Source organism: Aspergillus udagawae (genome assembly GCF_001078395.1).
Source record: "Aspergillus udagawae IFM 46973 DNA, scaffold_7, whole genome shotgun sequence".
NCBI classification, from domain to species: Eukaryota; Fungi; Ascomycota; class Eurotiomycetes; order Eurotiales; family Aspergillaceae; genus Aspergillus; species Aspergillus udagawae.
The window spans coordinates 89,276-101,963 of record NW_025091270.1 but is presented as its reverse complement, the minus strand read 5'-3'; the positions used below and the strand labels follow the sequence as shown (position 1 = coordinate 101,963).

Sequence of the window (12,688 nt, the reverse complement as noted above, 5' to 3'; positions counted from 1 at the left end):
TCCTAGGCAATTTTATATGGATTACCGCCCTCCTGAGTACCTAAACTAGGCACGTGGCTTAAAGAAATTTACCCTGCTTCTCGCTTTGATGCTTTTATATAACATAATGCTGGTAATTTCAACGCTGCACGAAACAAGCCGTCATCGAATTAAGCTAGGATATTAAGGACCAGTCAATGCTCAATCCCCGCTAGTGTTGGAAAGGGGTAACATATTCTACCATTTTCTAATCAATTCGGTACACAGAGTCGGGTGTACCAGAGCACTTATCTAACCCCCGGCTAGTGGGCTCAAGCAGTAGGCTAATATTGACGGCAACCAATACGCGCAGGTTGGAGGACAACACTGACCCAGCTAATATCTTGACGAGTGGGGGCAGTGGAAAGCTGTGTGGACGGATAGACAGGGGTGTGCGCGTACTTATGTATGATTATGCAGGTAAGATTGAAAAAGCACACCCAGGCAACTATCCCCTTTGACTTGCCGAGGAAAAGAGTCGATGAGTAGATGGGTGTAACAGCGTCCCCGACCGGTCTAGAACCACGCACAGGACACAGAGGCACAAGAAGACATGATGATTGGGTAGACGAGTCACAGTTACGCTTAAGCCTATTAGCGATGTTTTGAAGCCATGCCGAGCCTCGAATCACTCGGTCGGCATGCTTCCTTGTATACAGACCAACGGAGCATTCCAAGCCTTCATCATCGCCGTTGCTAACCAGCCTTCGCTGACTCCCTCAGAATCCCTCATGATCGCGTCGTGGCGTATAGAAGTGGCGTTCTGCTGGTATTGAAGTCGTCCAATGCAGGTATCAGCGGCAGTCATTAGGCATCACAGTCATGCAGGTGTGTATAGATAGGTAAGTATGTACTTGCAATCATATTATGCAGGTAAGATCGAAACAGCGTTTTAAGACAAGTTACAAGTATCTCCTTGGCAGCTAAATTGGCTTATGATGGAGAGTATGCGCTATGTAGAGCCTATCTGTGCTCTAGCGATAGGTCAATGCATGCGCGAGCCGGTGGTACATGCTAGTGGCGCCCAGATCTTTAAACAGGATGCACGCTTATTAAGTGGTTACAAAGGTTACCCCAGACTAATGGGCCTACTCAGCAGTCAAGGGAGATAGGTTCGTACTGCACTGAAGAATTCCCAGCTTTAGGTAGCCTTCCCGCTGCGGGGGGGTGGGAAAGTTTTAGCGGCAATGCAGGTCAGACGGCCAGGCAGCTTCGGGGCAGATTTACGAGATACGAGGACGTGAAAAACCACGGGGATGAAGTATAAAAACGCCGTATATAACACGGATCTCATGATGAAAGTCACTAAACATTAAGAATTATATCCGCCATATAGCTAGCTCGTAGTCTTATCATCTTTTCCATTTGTCACCTCTTTTTGATCGTTTTCAAAATGGTGTCAGCGTGGCAACTGTGGCTCTCGCCGCGACCGCAGAAACGCACCAGAAACAACTCCCAACCATCTTTCAATCATCTGGGTAATGCAGCGCTGTACGAGCCTCTCTCAAAGGCTGACGGCCTTTGGTACGTCAGAGAGACGCATTACATAGAAAACGCACTTGTTCGTGCCGGACTGTCCGGACCTCCACTGTAAGTGAGAAAGATCAGATCATGATAGTCACGGAACGAATCTGATCAGCCGGTATGGCAGACATATACATCGTTTACAGGACGAATACTTCAAGGTCGAGCAGGGTGTATTGGGTATAGTCAAGAACGGAGTGGAATACACCGTCACCAAGGATGATGGAGTCTTCCACATACCGGCCGGCACGCGGTAAGTTGTCACCCAGCAGACAAGATGTCCCGCAGATTTGCTTCGAGAGCCATTTTGACTGACAAAAGCCGCCCTGGACCCGCAGCCATCGGTTCTGGTTTCATAAATCGTCTACGGAAACTGTCGTCTTCAATGTCTGGCTGGACCCCTGCAAGGATAAGGACTTTATTCTTGACGTGAACTTCCTGCGCAATCTTTCAGGCTATCTCGACGATTGCCTCAAGGCCGGCCTGAAGCCGTCCGTTCTCCAGATCATTCTGTTCACTGAAAACGCCTCCTCCCTCCTGTGCCCGCCGTTCCTGAATTGGATGCCGGTCTGGCTGCTCATTCCCGTACACCGAGGGCTTGCCTGGTTCGCAGAGAGAGTGTTAGGGTAAGCATCTCGTCGAACCCATAATTCCCTGATATATGCTTTTTTACGTGTATGCTGGGGGCTCGCTAACCCTCCATGAACCTCAGGTATGAGAAGTCGTATCCGGAGTACACCAGAGATTCGTGAAGCGTTCAGTCAGCTGTCACGAACATCGTTGTAAATAGCATGTTGAATTGATGTATCCCGGAATGTGACATACAGTTTAGAGCCACATCGCGTCCCAAAAGTTGTGGAATGTATCTGTTTCAGGTGTAACTTAGGTGAAAAATAATATGGATATTCGAACTGTGCTTCAGCATTAGACTATATTCACCCCTTTCACGTGGGCTTAGTGGATGAACTGTGACTTTAGGGCATTTTGGGCATAATTCTCTTTATTTGCAGGAGTTAGATATGATGTGGTTACTAGTGGATTTCCCGGCTTTACTGGAGGTAGAACCTTATATACCCAAGTTACCTTTGTACTTACCTAGCTCATATCTATATTTAAATAATCTACCTCCTACTTCTGACACCTGCATCTCCTTCATCTGCACTTGACTCACTTTCTACCCTACAGCCGGTAACCACCATGCCTCTCCCAATCGAACAACCTGCCATTCCACAAGGCTCGATTGTGCTCATTACGGGCGTCAATGGCTTTATTGGATCTCACATCGCAGACCAGTTTCTCACGTTCGGCTACAAGGTACGCGGTACTACGCGTAGCCTCGAGAAGAATGCCTGGATCAGCACCCTATTCGACAAAAAGTATGGTCCAGGCAATTTCGAGTTGGTGGCTGTGCCAGATATGGTGGCACAGGACGCCTTTGTCGAAGCTGTCAAGGGTGTCTCTGCTGTCGTCCATACAGCAACTATCTTTTCCCTGGACCCGAATCCTCACAACGTGATCCCGGGGACTATATCGGGAACAGTCAATGCACTGGAAGCAGCCGCCCAGGAGCCAAGCGTGAAGCGCTTCGTCCTCACGTCTTCTTCCTGCGCCGCCTTGATCCCAAAACCTAACAATCCCGTGAAGGTTACCACCGATACATGGAACGACGAGGCTGTGGAATTGGCGTATCGCGACCCGCCCTACGAGCCGGAGCGCGCGTTGCCTGTTTACGCAGCCAGTAAGACCTTGTCGGAAAAAGAGGCTTGGAAGTTCATGGACGAAAAGAAGCCGGGTTTCACCCTGAATGCCGTTTTACCCAACATGAACTTCGGTGCAAGCCTCGATGTGACCAACCAAGGTCACCCCTCCACCTCAGCCATCGTTGCCGAGCTCTTCAAGGGAGACACCAATTACCTAGGCGGCATTACACCTCGTAGGTCCCACTGATGTACACCGGAGAATAAACGCACTGACCCGAATCTCAGAATACTTTGTCGATGTGCAGGATGACGCCATACTGCACGTCGCTGCCGCCATTCATCCTGGTGTTCAGTCTGAGCGTGTCTTCGCCTTCGCCGCGCCCGTGAACGGGGACAGTGTTCTGGCCGTCCTCCGTAAACTCTATCCGAGCCGTAGCTTTCCCGCCAACTTCCAGGCAGAGGAGGATTTGAGCGAGATTGTGCCTCGGAAGCGAGCCGAGGCCTTATTGCGCGAAATGGGCAGGGACGGATGGACCAGCTTGGAGGAAAGCATCAAGAGAAACACGGAGGACCTTGTGTAAGATGTGGAGCAATGGGGGCCATGCGGCCAATGGGAAGGACTGGGTTGGGTCTGGACCGTCTGGTGGCGCTACTGCCCCAACCCAAAATCCATTATGCATGCATGGGCTCCTATCATGCAATGTAACGTCGATTGCTTGAAATTGGCAAGTTTAAATATGATTATATTTCTAGATCGTTCTTTAATTAGTGGCCTCCACAACCAACCTTTTTTTCCCCCTCTCTTTCCCATGTGTTGCGGGAGGGTGTTCTAGTTACCCCACACGTAAAACTGTACACGTTGTTAGGTGGACTGTATCTAGGTTTTCCCGCACCTTCCCGCGCCGCACCGTTCCGGAAGGGCCTGATCTGCGGGACGCGGCAGAGACGTGGGGCCTTGGAGGTAGTATGGGTCCCATGATCATGACTCATGTGGGATGGTGGCCAGCCCAGGCTACGACTAGTTGACATTGCCTATGGTTATGAATGAGACAAGCCACTCCACTAGAAGTGCTAGAGTTAACTTCAGTTGACGCTCTTGATGTATGCGTCGACCAGTAATTCCTTCCTGCCGCTGCTTGATAACAAAGTCCTGTTTCATGATGATAGTGGCGGCTACGGACTGTTGAGTGCTGCCTTCTGACTATGTTTGCTTCTGGGATGTGGTCTTACAGTCAGTCGCTTAATATATGTGTTTATATATATATATATATTCTCTGAATATTGTATCTGTGGTTCCATGCCCAGGACAGGCGCTTGTGGGAAATGGGCCTGTGGCATATGAAAACATCGCATGGTACTGAGGTGGCCCTGCCATGCGCATCTCAGATCATACACATCAATGGACATCCGCAATCTATTGTATTCACGTTTATATCATGGAATGTACATAGATGCACGTGTTACACATACTTCAATAAGTGAGACTCTCTACTTGATGCAGCGGAACCCAGAGTTTACACCCACTGCTTGTTTCCAAAATGCGAGACAAACGCACCACCAGACCCACCCTCAATGCTGGCCTTCTCCCAGACTTCCCTGACATGGCGGACGGATTCTTCTGGCGTGATTGGGCCCTTGAAGTGAGGTGCATAGGTCTGGAGCGCGCCCATGAATCCCATCAAGCCCTGTATCTCTTCCGGAGTGGCTGTGGGTATGCATTAATATCATGTCCAGATGCTGCAACCTAGAAGGCAGGAAGGGGATACATACCATCCGAGTAGCGGCCCACCTCCACCAAACCTGGGCTGATACCCATGAAGAGCACACCCTCTTTCTTATATTGCACGTTGAACTTGGCCACAATGATGTTCATAGCGGCCTTAGAGGCAGCATACAAAGCACCAACATCAATCCCTAAATCATTGGTCAAGTCAAGGTCGGCCACACCTGTAGAAATGGTAATGACCTTCTTGACCTTGCCCTTCATGACAAGAGGGAGGAAGAGATGGAAGAGATGGATGTTACCAACAACGTTAGTCTGCCATAGCTGTGATGAAACAGCATCAAGCTCCTCAGGCTTAGTGCTCCTGTTGTGTGTTAACCACAGACCAGGCTTGACAGTAACCCCGGGGAAGTAGACCTACAATGCACCAATGGGTACGTAGGCATCCAACTCAGACACCAAAGCTCCGTTGGCTACCAGGTAGTCGATGCCACGCTCACCAACAATCTCAGCCGTATCAGCAGCGGCTTGCTTCAGACTGGCATACTTGGTGAGGTCTGCATGGACGATATGGACATTTGGACGATCGCCCAGCTCTGCCGCTACCTTCTTCTCGGTGCCAGCCTTGTCACGGACCAGACCGACAACTAGATTATTCTGGTCCTCAGAGAGCTGCTTGAGGAACTCGAACTAGGCACTAAATTAGATAAAGACAGTGCCTCACACAGTAAAATTCAGACTCACCCCAATTCCTCTGGATACTCCGGTGATAACGTAAACAGACATGTTGAGTGAATGAGCAAGGATACTAAGTAGGATGAATCGTTTGTGTGTCTGTAGGATGCGATAAGGAGCTTGTCTAGGCTTTTATAGTTTGATTGGTTCAATAGAAAGGAGATCAACAAAAAACAACCATATCATAAGAGAGGTGATTAATAATACTGCTTGATTAGTTAATGATAGAATATGATGGAAGGGACCCATGGGTCTAGATGCTGCTGGACGAAAGTTCTTTGTTGTTAAGCTTGGTGTTCTTATCATGCATCCCTTGGGACTTGCCTCTAATCTCCCTTGACGTAGGACATGCAGCATATGTTACAAGTATACTGGAGTAGATTGGAAAGCATTCAATTGAATCAATCCCCACCAGAGACAAAAATTACCAAGGTGTTACAATACATGGAAAAAAGGCGGGGATATGGAACATGGTTTTTGAAGGCAGGCCCCCGCACCCCTAAATTAGGACGATCGGAGTAAGCACTTGTGCTGATACCCACGTAACAAAGCACATGAACATGCCTAGCCAACAGCAGGGTTCTCAGAATTGAATTCTCCATGGCGCAGCATCATGTTAATTCACACAATATGATCACAGGGCAACGTCAGCTGAATCTCAGCCAGCTAGGAGGGTGTGTGTATGCCACCTGCCTGCGTCTGCACCCTCTGGAAAAAGGCCTTTCGCTACATATGCGTTTCCGCCCCCTCCCCACACCTTGTCCGCTATTGTCTTTCATTATCTACCCTGCTAGATCACCGCGGACTACTACAGTGAGGTGAGAAGGAAGAGTTACTTTTTGGATCACCCTCAGCCAGGATGGCCCTGCACGAGGTAACCTCATGTTCTCTGGAGACGAAAATAGGCCGCGCTATCAAGTACACAGCGGCACTCCACCGCAAAGATGGTGTATCCGAGGAAGCCTTTATGCATTGGTTCACTAACCAGTTTCTGCCTCGGGCGGTTCCTATCATGAAGAAGCACAATATCTTGAAATATGCAGTTGTGAGTGGTTGTGAGACAACCGTCCTGACAGGAAGAGGTCACTGACGCCATGTGACTAATAGCAAAAGACGGATCCTAAAATCAGCTCGACCTTCCAGGCCGAGGTGCATCAGGTGCCGCCTGGCTGGAAGGTGAATGACTGCGATCTCTTATTGGAGTATTGGGTCTATGACTTAGAGGACATCAAGAACCTCGCGTCTGATCCGGAATGGATTCAAACGGCCCTTGGGGATGGGAATGACTGGCTTGATACGTCTAAATCTACCATCTGTGTCGGTTATGATACGACATACGTGGAATACGGGGCTGTCGTGAACGTAGCAGGACGAAGAAGAAGAAGAAGCAGAGTCAGCGCCAGCTTCGACTGACCTGTTAATACTTAAGCATGATAGCAGTCATTATCCCTGTCATTTATTTGGAAGCGACCCAAGCAACCTACACAGTGCAAGCAGAAGTGAATAAGTTCCCTTACTGCTTGTTTCCTGAAGTTGTTTGTGTTTATTTGTTTTGGACAACTGCAGTTCATTAACCTGGAACAAGCATCTGCATATTCTATATATCCATCCTCTGTTGATACTCATTAAGATCCATTAAAGAGTCTATCGCCGAGAAGGCTGGTTTATAAGTTGATATATAACTGGTATTGTCACATTGCGTCGAGTGTAATCTTGGTTTCTGCAGTCATCTCCTACTGGGAATCCAGCCGTGCTAATCGATTCTCTCTACGTCTCTCACAACGTACCAGCCATTGATAGGGTCCTGGGCAAGTCGTGGTGTCGGAGGGGTCTGTTATGGACGACAGGACAGTGCTTGAGGTTCTACCACCTCGTATATCTAGGAAGTCTAGGTGAACAAATATGTCTTGCGCTTTATCGTGGTATTGAAATCGCCAAGTGAGTAACATGATATATCGCTCATTCTCTGTACCCAACCCCTATCTAAATCCTACCTATTTCATCATTATCCGAACCCCCGCCTGGCCCCCTTCCAACCGATGTCAAGATGCTTGCTTCATGTGTCCGCCCCGTCCCTGAGTTTAAATCCTACGTATAAGACCGATCAGTCAGTATCCGTACTTCTTCGAAAAGAAGTCGGCGAAAAGCCCAGCGCAGATTGCGGTGCCGACATAACCACTTCCAGGACCAAACGCCCAAGCGCAACTGTCGCCATCTTCCAAATCAACAGCCCAAATCATCCTTGCCAACAGGAGAGCAGTTACGCCACACGATATAGCGTAGTATGCTGCGCCAAACCCTGCCAGTTGGCCCGCCAATACTAGAAAGTAGAGCTGCACGGCACCTGCTATGTAGCAGGCTGGCTTCGTTCCCTTCCTTCCGAGGCGTACGGCGAGTCCTTTAACGCCAGCTTTCAGGTCATCGAGGTAATCCTGATGAGCGTAAATGGTGTCAAATATAACAGTCCAGATAATCCCAGCGACGTATAGACATGCCGCTGACTGGGCCAGTGGTGCTTCGACGACCTTGGACACGCGGGCTGAGAGATCCAAGGACGGGTCCAACAGAGGCGCCAACGAATCTTTCCCGACCATCGCAGTCACCAGAAATATGGCATAAGACAGCCCAAATCCCAGCTCGACTTGGGGATAGTTTGTGCAGCGCTTCAGGAAGGGGTAGATGAACAAGAGAACGCCGTCTACGGTGGCGTGAATCAACGTCGAACGGCCGAATGGGTACAAGATGCAGGCTCCCACGGCAATCTGTGCGGCGGTGAAGATATGCGCCTGCAGCGTCGTGACGGCACCCCGTGGAATGGGCCTTACTCGGCAGCGAGCGACTTGGCGATCAAAGTCCTGATCTAGGTTGTCGTTCCACGTGCAGGTAATGCCGCGAAAGACGGTAGTCCATAGTGCCAAATACGATGCGAGGAGCGCAAGATCTTCCAAATCAAGATCGCTGGAGAATGGGGGGATATTGATGGCAAAACCAAGTCCGATCAAGTAGTGCCAGTAGAAAGCCCAGAACCCGGCCTGACGGTCGAGACGCATGAGTTCGGCGTATGGAACCCATGCATCTGGTATGAAGCGGAAGAGGCCATGACTTGGCTTGCTGTAGCCTTTGACTTCACCCATGGCGGCGGAAGAATGGTACCGTCCGGGCTATGATGGGTATAGTTGTAGATTTGCCAGGTCACTGATAGCAGAGAGGATTGGTATGATGATGGGTAATATGTTGCAATTCCCGAGAGAGCCAATGGTCGCAGGATCAGAATGGGAAGGGCTATCGTGGGTATCCTTTATTATAACATCCCTATCTGCTACAGAAGAATCTATAGACTCTTTCGGACCAAGATATTCCCGAGAGCAACCGATCGGGGATACATCCACGAAAGGATTACATCACATAAGAATGATCGTCTGAGTTGAGGGCTGAGATCATTAGTTGCCTTACAGAGCCTGTTCCACCTTACCTGCATAGAAACGATGGGAAAATCCTGGAGGCCGGAATTATAGACACTGAAGCTCTATTGACTGTTCAGGGTTTAATACAACCAGAAAAATTGCATAGCATAAATGTGGCGGTCTAGCTTGAGATTCTTAGTTGCCGTACGAAACCTATTCCATCTTACCTGCATAGAAACAATAGGAAGAACTCTGAAGGCCAGGATTATAGACGCTAAAGAACTTCCTATTAGATTGTTTAAGGTTTAATACACTCAGAAGGATTACATAGCGTAAATGTGGCAGTCTAGCTTGAAATCTTAGTTGCCTTACGGAGCTTATTCCGTCTTACCTGCATGTAAACAAGGGGGAAGAATCCTGGAGGGCGGAAAAATAACTGTCTCTGGTTGACCTGCCAAAAAACTGCCCTTGTCCCCCCCAGCAGATGGCGACGATCAACGCAGAGGCAGGCAAGGAGGTGCTTTGGGCGCCATCAAGCCCCGACTACCCGTTCCAAACTTGTGGACTGTTCTGTGGAAATAGATCCTTTGCTCTCCCCACCACGACCGGCCCACGAGCTTCCCAGAGCTGAGTTGCCCATGCATAGAACGAAGGCAATGCGTAGCAGACCCACTGTAGGTACCCGCCAGGAACTAGACTAAATGGTTGACGGGTGTAACCGGGATTCGATAATCTGGGTATCAAAAACATTGTTAGTGGAGTCTCGACCCGCATTTATCACACGACAGGTGGAGCATAATACAATATGCGAAATTTGACCTACGGTAATTTATAAATCTATGAATTTCAACCATCTTGTACCACCTGTATCTAGTCATCTCAAAATTCTACATCACACCTGAATATTGTGAGGCAGCCGCATTAGACTATAATATAAATTGAACTGAACTGAACAGAATTGAACCTCCATACATCGTTAACATGAAGTGTTGTGTAAGACTCCTGAAGTACTTGTCTCTAGTCATTAGAAGTTAGTCTTATAGCGCAATGAACATGTTGACAAGCCCATGATGTTGGTGACTAGCCTGCTTATTGATAACTAATAATTTAAGGTTTGTTCTTTGGTATTATATGATTACAATCTTAAACCTCAGATCGACGCACAAGAATCCTTGCCATTTAATAAAAAGAAACGACCATGATCGGGCTCTGCACTCTTTTAATCAACGACGATAGGGTTGTAGTAGCGGAAGCGGTTGTGGGGGTCGTACTTGGCCTTGAGGCTCCGCAGCCTCTTGAGGCGCCAGCTCTCGTGGCCGTACCGTTGCTCGAGGGTCTCGAAGCCGCTGGCGTAGTTGACGTAGGCATCCATGAGCCGGCCTGGCTGGCCGGCGTTCCACTGGTCCCGGACCTCAGCGGCCCAGGCCCAGGCCGCCTGCTCGCGGGCAGTGTCATTGTGCGGTACGATCGCGTTGAAGAGCGTCAGGTGGCGGTCGGAGCGGAAGGGGTAGGCCGAGCCCGCGGGGTCCACGGCGTCGACCCCCTCCGTCGAGTAGCCTTCGTGCATGATGTTGGCGCCTGCCGCAAGGACTGGGTCTTGAGCCACGCGTTTCTTGAAGCCCTCAAAGATGAGGCGCTCGGCCGTGGCGTTCCAGACCCGCAAAAATACCGTCGACGTGCTGTGCACGTTGCCATGCTGGCAGATGGGGTCGGACAAACTGGTGCCCTGCGCTTTGGCGACCTGCGGGTAAGGCACGTCGCCCATTTCCTCATAGACGGCCTCTATAGCATTGAAGGGAGCCAGATATTTCTCGGCCTCTTCGGCGGTCCCGCGGTAGGTAAACGACCAAAAGAGAATTGGCTCCTCACTGGTTATGGTGGTGTTCATGAGGAAACTTCCGGCGTTGAAGGCCATGTTGACGGGGGTAGTGCCGTCGCCATGAAACACGTTGAGCGCATTGAAGACAGTCTCCAAATGTTCACCACGCCAGACGTAGTTGTGGTAATGCCAGGTGTCAGGGCCCCGGGGAAAGATGTTCATCTCGTAGCTCGTGACAATGCCGAAATTGTGACCGGCCCCTTTCATACCCCAGAGAAGGTCGCTGTGGCTTGTTGCGTTGACGCGGATTGTGGAGCCATTGGCCAAGACAACATTGAACTGCACTATATTGTCGCTAATCAACCCGTACAGACCTTCGTAACGACCGTGGCCACCCCCAAGACCGGCACCTAGCATGCCGACGCACTCACACCCGCCAGTGGTGGTGACAAAGCCCTTGTCCCAAAGGTATTGGATGACTGGGAGCACGGTGAGGCCGCCTTGGAACCAGGCTGACTTGCCACTGGGTTGGATGGTGATGTTGTTGAGCTGCCGCATACCGATCTGGATGCCATTAAACGTGGCAAGACTTGCCGCCAGGCCGTGGCCGCCGCTGACGGCCAGGAAGTCGATACTGTTCTCGTTGCAGTATTTGACCTGGGAATCAGTGTCAGCAGGCAGGATTTATTTCCTTGTGGGGATGGTGGTCATAGATCTCACGATTGTTGGGACATCGGATTCAAGTCCAGGCTCGATTACGACTTGGATGTGAGGCTTAGAAAAGTCCGTCCATCTGGAAGTGACATCGTTGAAGCGCGGATCATCCGGCCCAAAGATGAGGGTGGTTTTGGAGACCAGGCCGCCGAGCTCTTGTTGGACTTGTGCACTGGTCAAGTCTCGACGGGTGATCGCGTGTTTCTGAAAGTATCTGGGGATGCTGGCACCAGCTACAAGGGTCCAGAGGAGCCCGAAGTAACAAGATACAGCAAGAACGGAAGCCTTCATTTGTCAAATTTGTCTTGGTGTTCAACCTTGCAGGAGTATCAGGACTGTGGCCCACCGCGGTTATATGACTCGATTTTTCATTGAGCACCGAGGTGTCCCTTAGACCTTAAATACATGGCTGTTTAAGACAGCCGGCAGCAAGCTGCCTCAAACAATCAAGACGCGGGTAGGAACAAAATCCTTCACCATAGCCACGCAGTCTGTGTGCTGAAAATGGGCCCCTGAATCCCCTATACTAGCTTTCAAGCTGACCTGTATAGCTTGTAACAGATGGGGCTGAAAACATGGAACTGTTGGAACGAGCCACGTGGGGGATGAGGGCGGGTCAGCGCTAGGCAGACAGAGAGGCGGCTCTAGATCTGTGAAGCTCAGCGAAGTGAAACAGACCCGTAAGTTGTACAGTGATGTAAGGGCTAGCATTACGCAACAACAATCTCAAAAGAAGGTATCATGCAATACATGTATTTGGTAAGTTATGTAATTATATTACACAGCTGCAGGACGGTCTGACTCGTGAGGATATACCCACCTATAGGAGCGGCATCCGACAGACAGGGGTAACAAACTTGCCATTTCTAGAATTTCACCGTCACTCTGCATAATACAAGCACATGTCACCATGAGAAGGATTCAGGGCGCATGGTTACTTTGCTGATAAGAATCCCTTTATTAGCCTTTACTAGGTGGTGAACCATGGTGCCGAATCAAGGCTGAAAATGGAAAGCAAAAGAACTGAATTTATCAGCCATGCGACCTATCA

General features: G+C 49.7%; 6 protein-coding genes across 6 annotated transcripts; 3 read left to right on the top strand and 3 right to left on the bottom strand.

The window, feature by feature from the left end:
- Positions 1-1,411: 1,411 nt before the first annotated feature.
- Aud_008715 (cupin domain-containing protein) lies at positions 1,412-2,294 on the top strand (the record flags this gene model as incomplete). The annotated part of the gene is made up of 4 exons (XM_043293580.1): positions 1,412-1,608; positions 1,670-1,795; positions 1,881-2,168; positions 2,255-2,294. The coding sequence occupies 4 exons, from the start codon at positions 1,412-1,414 to the stop codon at positions 2,292-2,294; spliced, it is 651 nt and encodes a 216-aa protein (XP_043149515.1).
- A 445-nt stretch (positions 2,295-2,739) lies between these two features.
- Positions 2,740-3,823, top strand: Aud_008714 (uncharacterized protein; the record flags this gene model as incomplete). Its single annotated transcript, XM_043293579.1, has 2 exons — positions 2,740-3,475; positions 3,528-3,823. The coding sequence occupies 2 exons, from the start codon at positions 2,740-2,742 to the stop codon at positions 3,821-3,823; spliced, it is 1,032 nt and encodes a 343-aa protein (XP_043149514.1).
- Positions 3,824-4,756: 933 nt separating this feature from the next.
- On the bottom strand, positions 4,757-5,751 carry Aud_008713 (SDR family oxidoreductase; the record flags this gene model as incomplete). Its single annotated transcript, XM_043293578.1, has 4 exons — positions 4,757-4,947; positions 5,013-5,329; positions 5,387-5,655; positions 5,710-5,751. The coding sequence occupies 4 exons, from the start codon at positions 5,749-5,751 to the stop codon at positions 4,757-4,759; spliced, it is 819 nt and encodes a 272-aa protein (XP_043149513.1).
- An 808-nt stretch (positions 5,752-6,559) lies between these two features.
- Positions 6,560-7,113, top strand: Aud_008712 (EthD domain-containing protein; the record flags this gene model as incomplete). The annotated part of the gene is made up of 2 exons (XM_043293577.1): positions 6,560-6,745; positions 6,808-7,113. 2 exons carry the CDS (start codon positions 6,560-6,562, stop codon positions 7,111-7,113), a joined length of 492 nt encoding a protein of 163 aa, XP_043149512.1.
- A 695-nt stretch (positions 7,114-7,808) lies between these two features.
- Aud_008711 (4-hydroxybenzoate octaprenyltransferase) lies at positions 7,809-8,834 on the bottom strand (the record flags this gene model as incomplete). The annotated part of the gene is made up of 1 exon (XM_043293576.1): positions 7,809-8,834. The coding sequence occupies one exon, from the start codon at positions 8,832-8,834 to the stop codon at positions 7,809-7,811; it is 1,026 nt and encodes a 341-aa protein (XP_043149511.1).
- A 1,489-nt stretch (positions 8,835-10,323) lies between these two features.
- On the bottom strand, positions 10,324-11,928 carry Aud_008710 (FAD-binding oxidoreductase; the record flags this gene model as incomplete). The annotated part of the gene is made up of 2 exons (XM_043293575.1): positions 10,324-11,580; positions 11,644-11,928. The coding sequence occupies 2 exons, from the start codon at positions 11,926-11,928 to the stop codon at positions 10,324-10,326; spliced, it is 1,542 nt and encodes a 513-aa protein (XP_043149510.1).
- Positions 11,929-12,688: the final 760 nt, after the last annotated feature.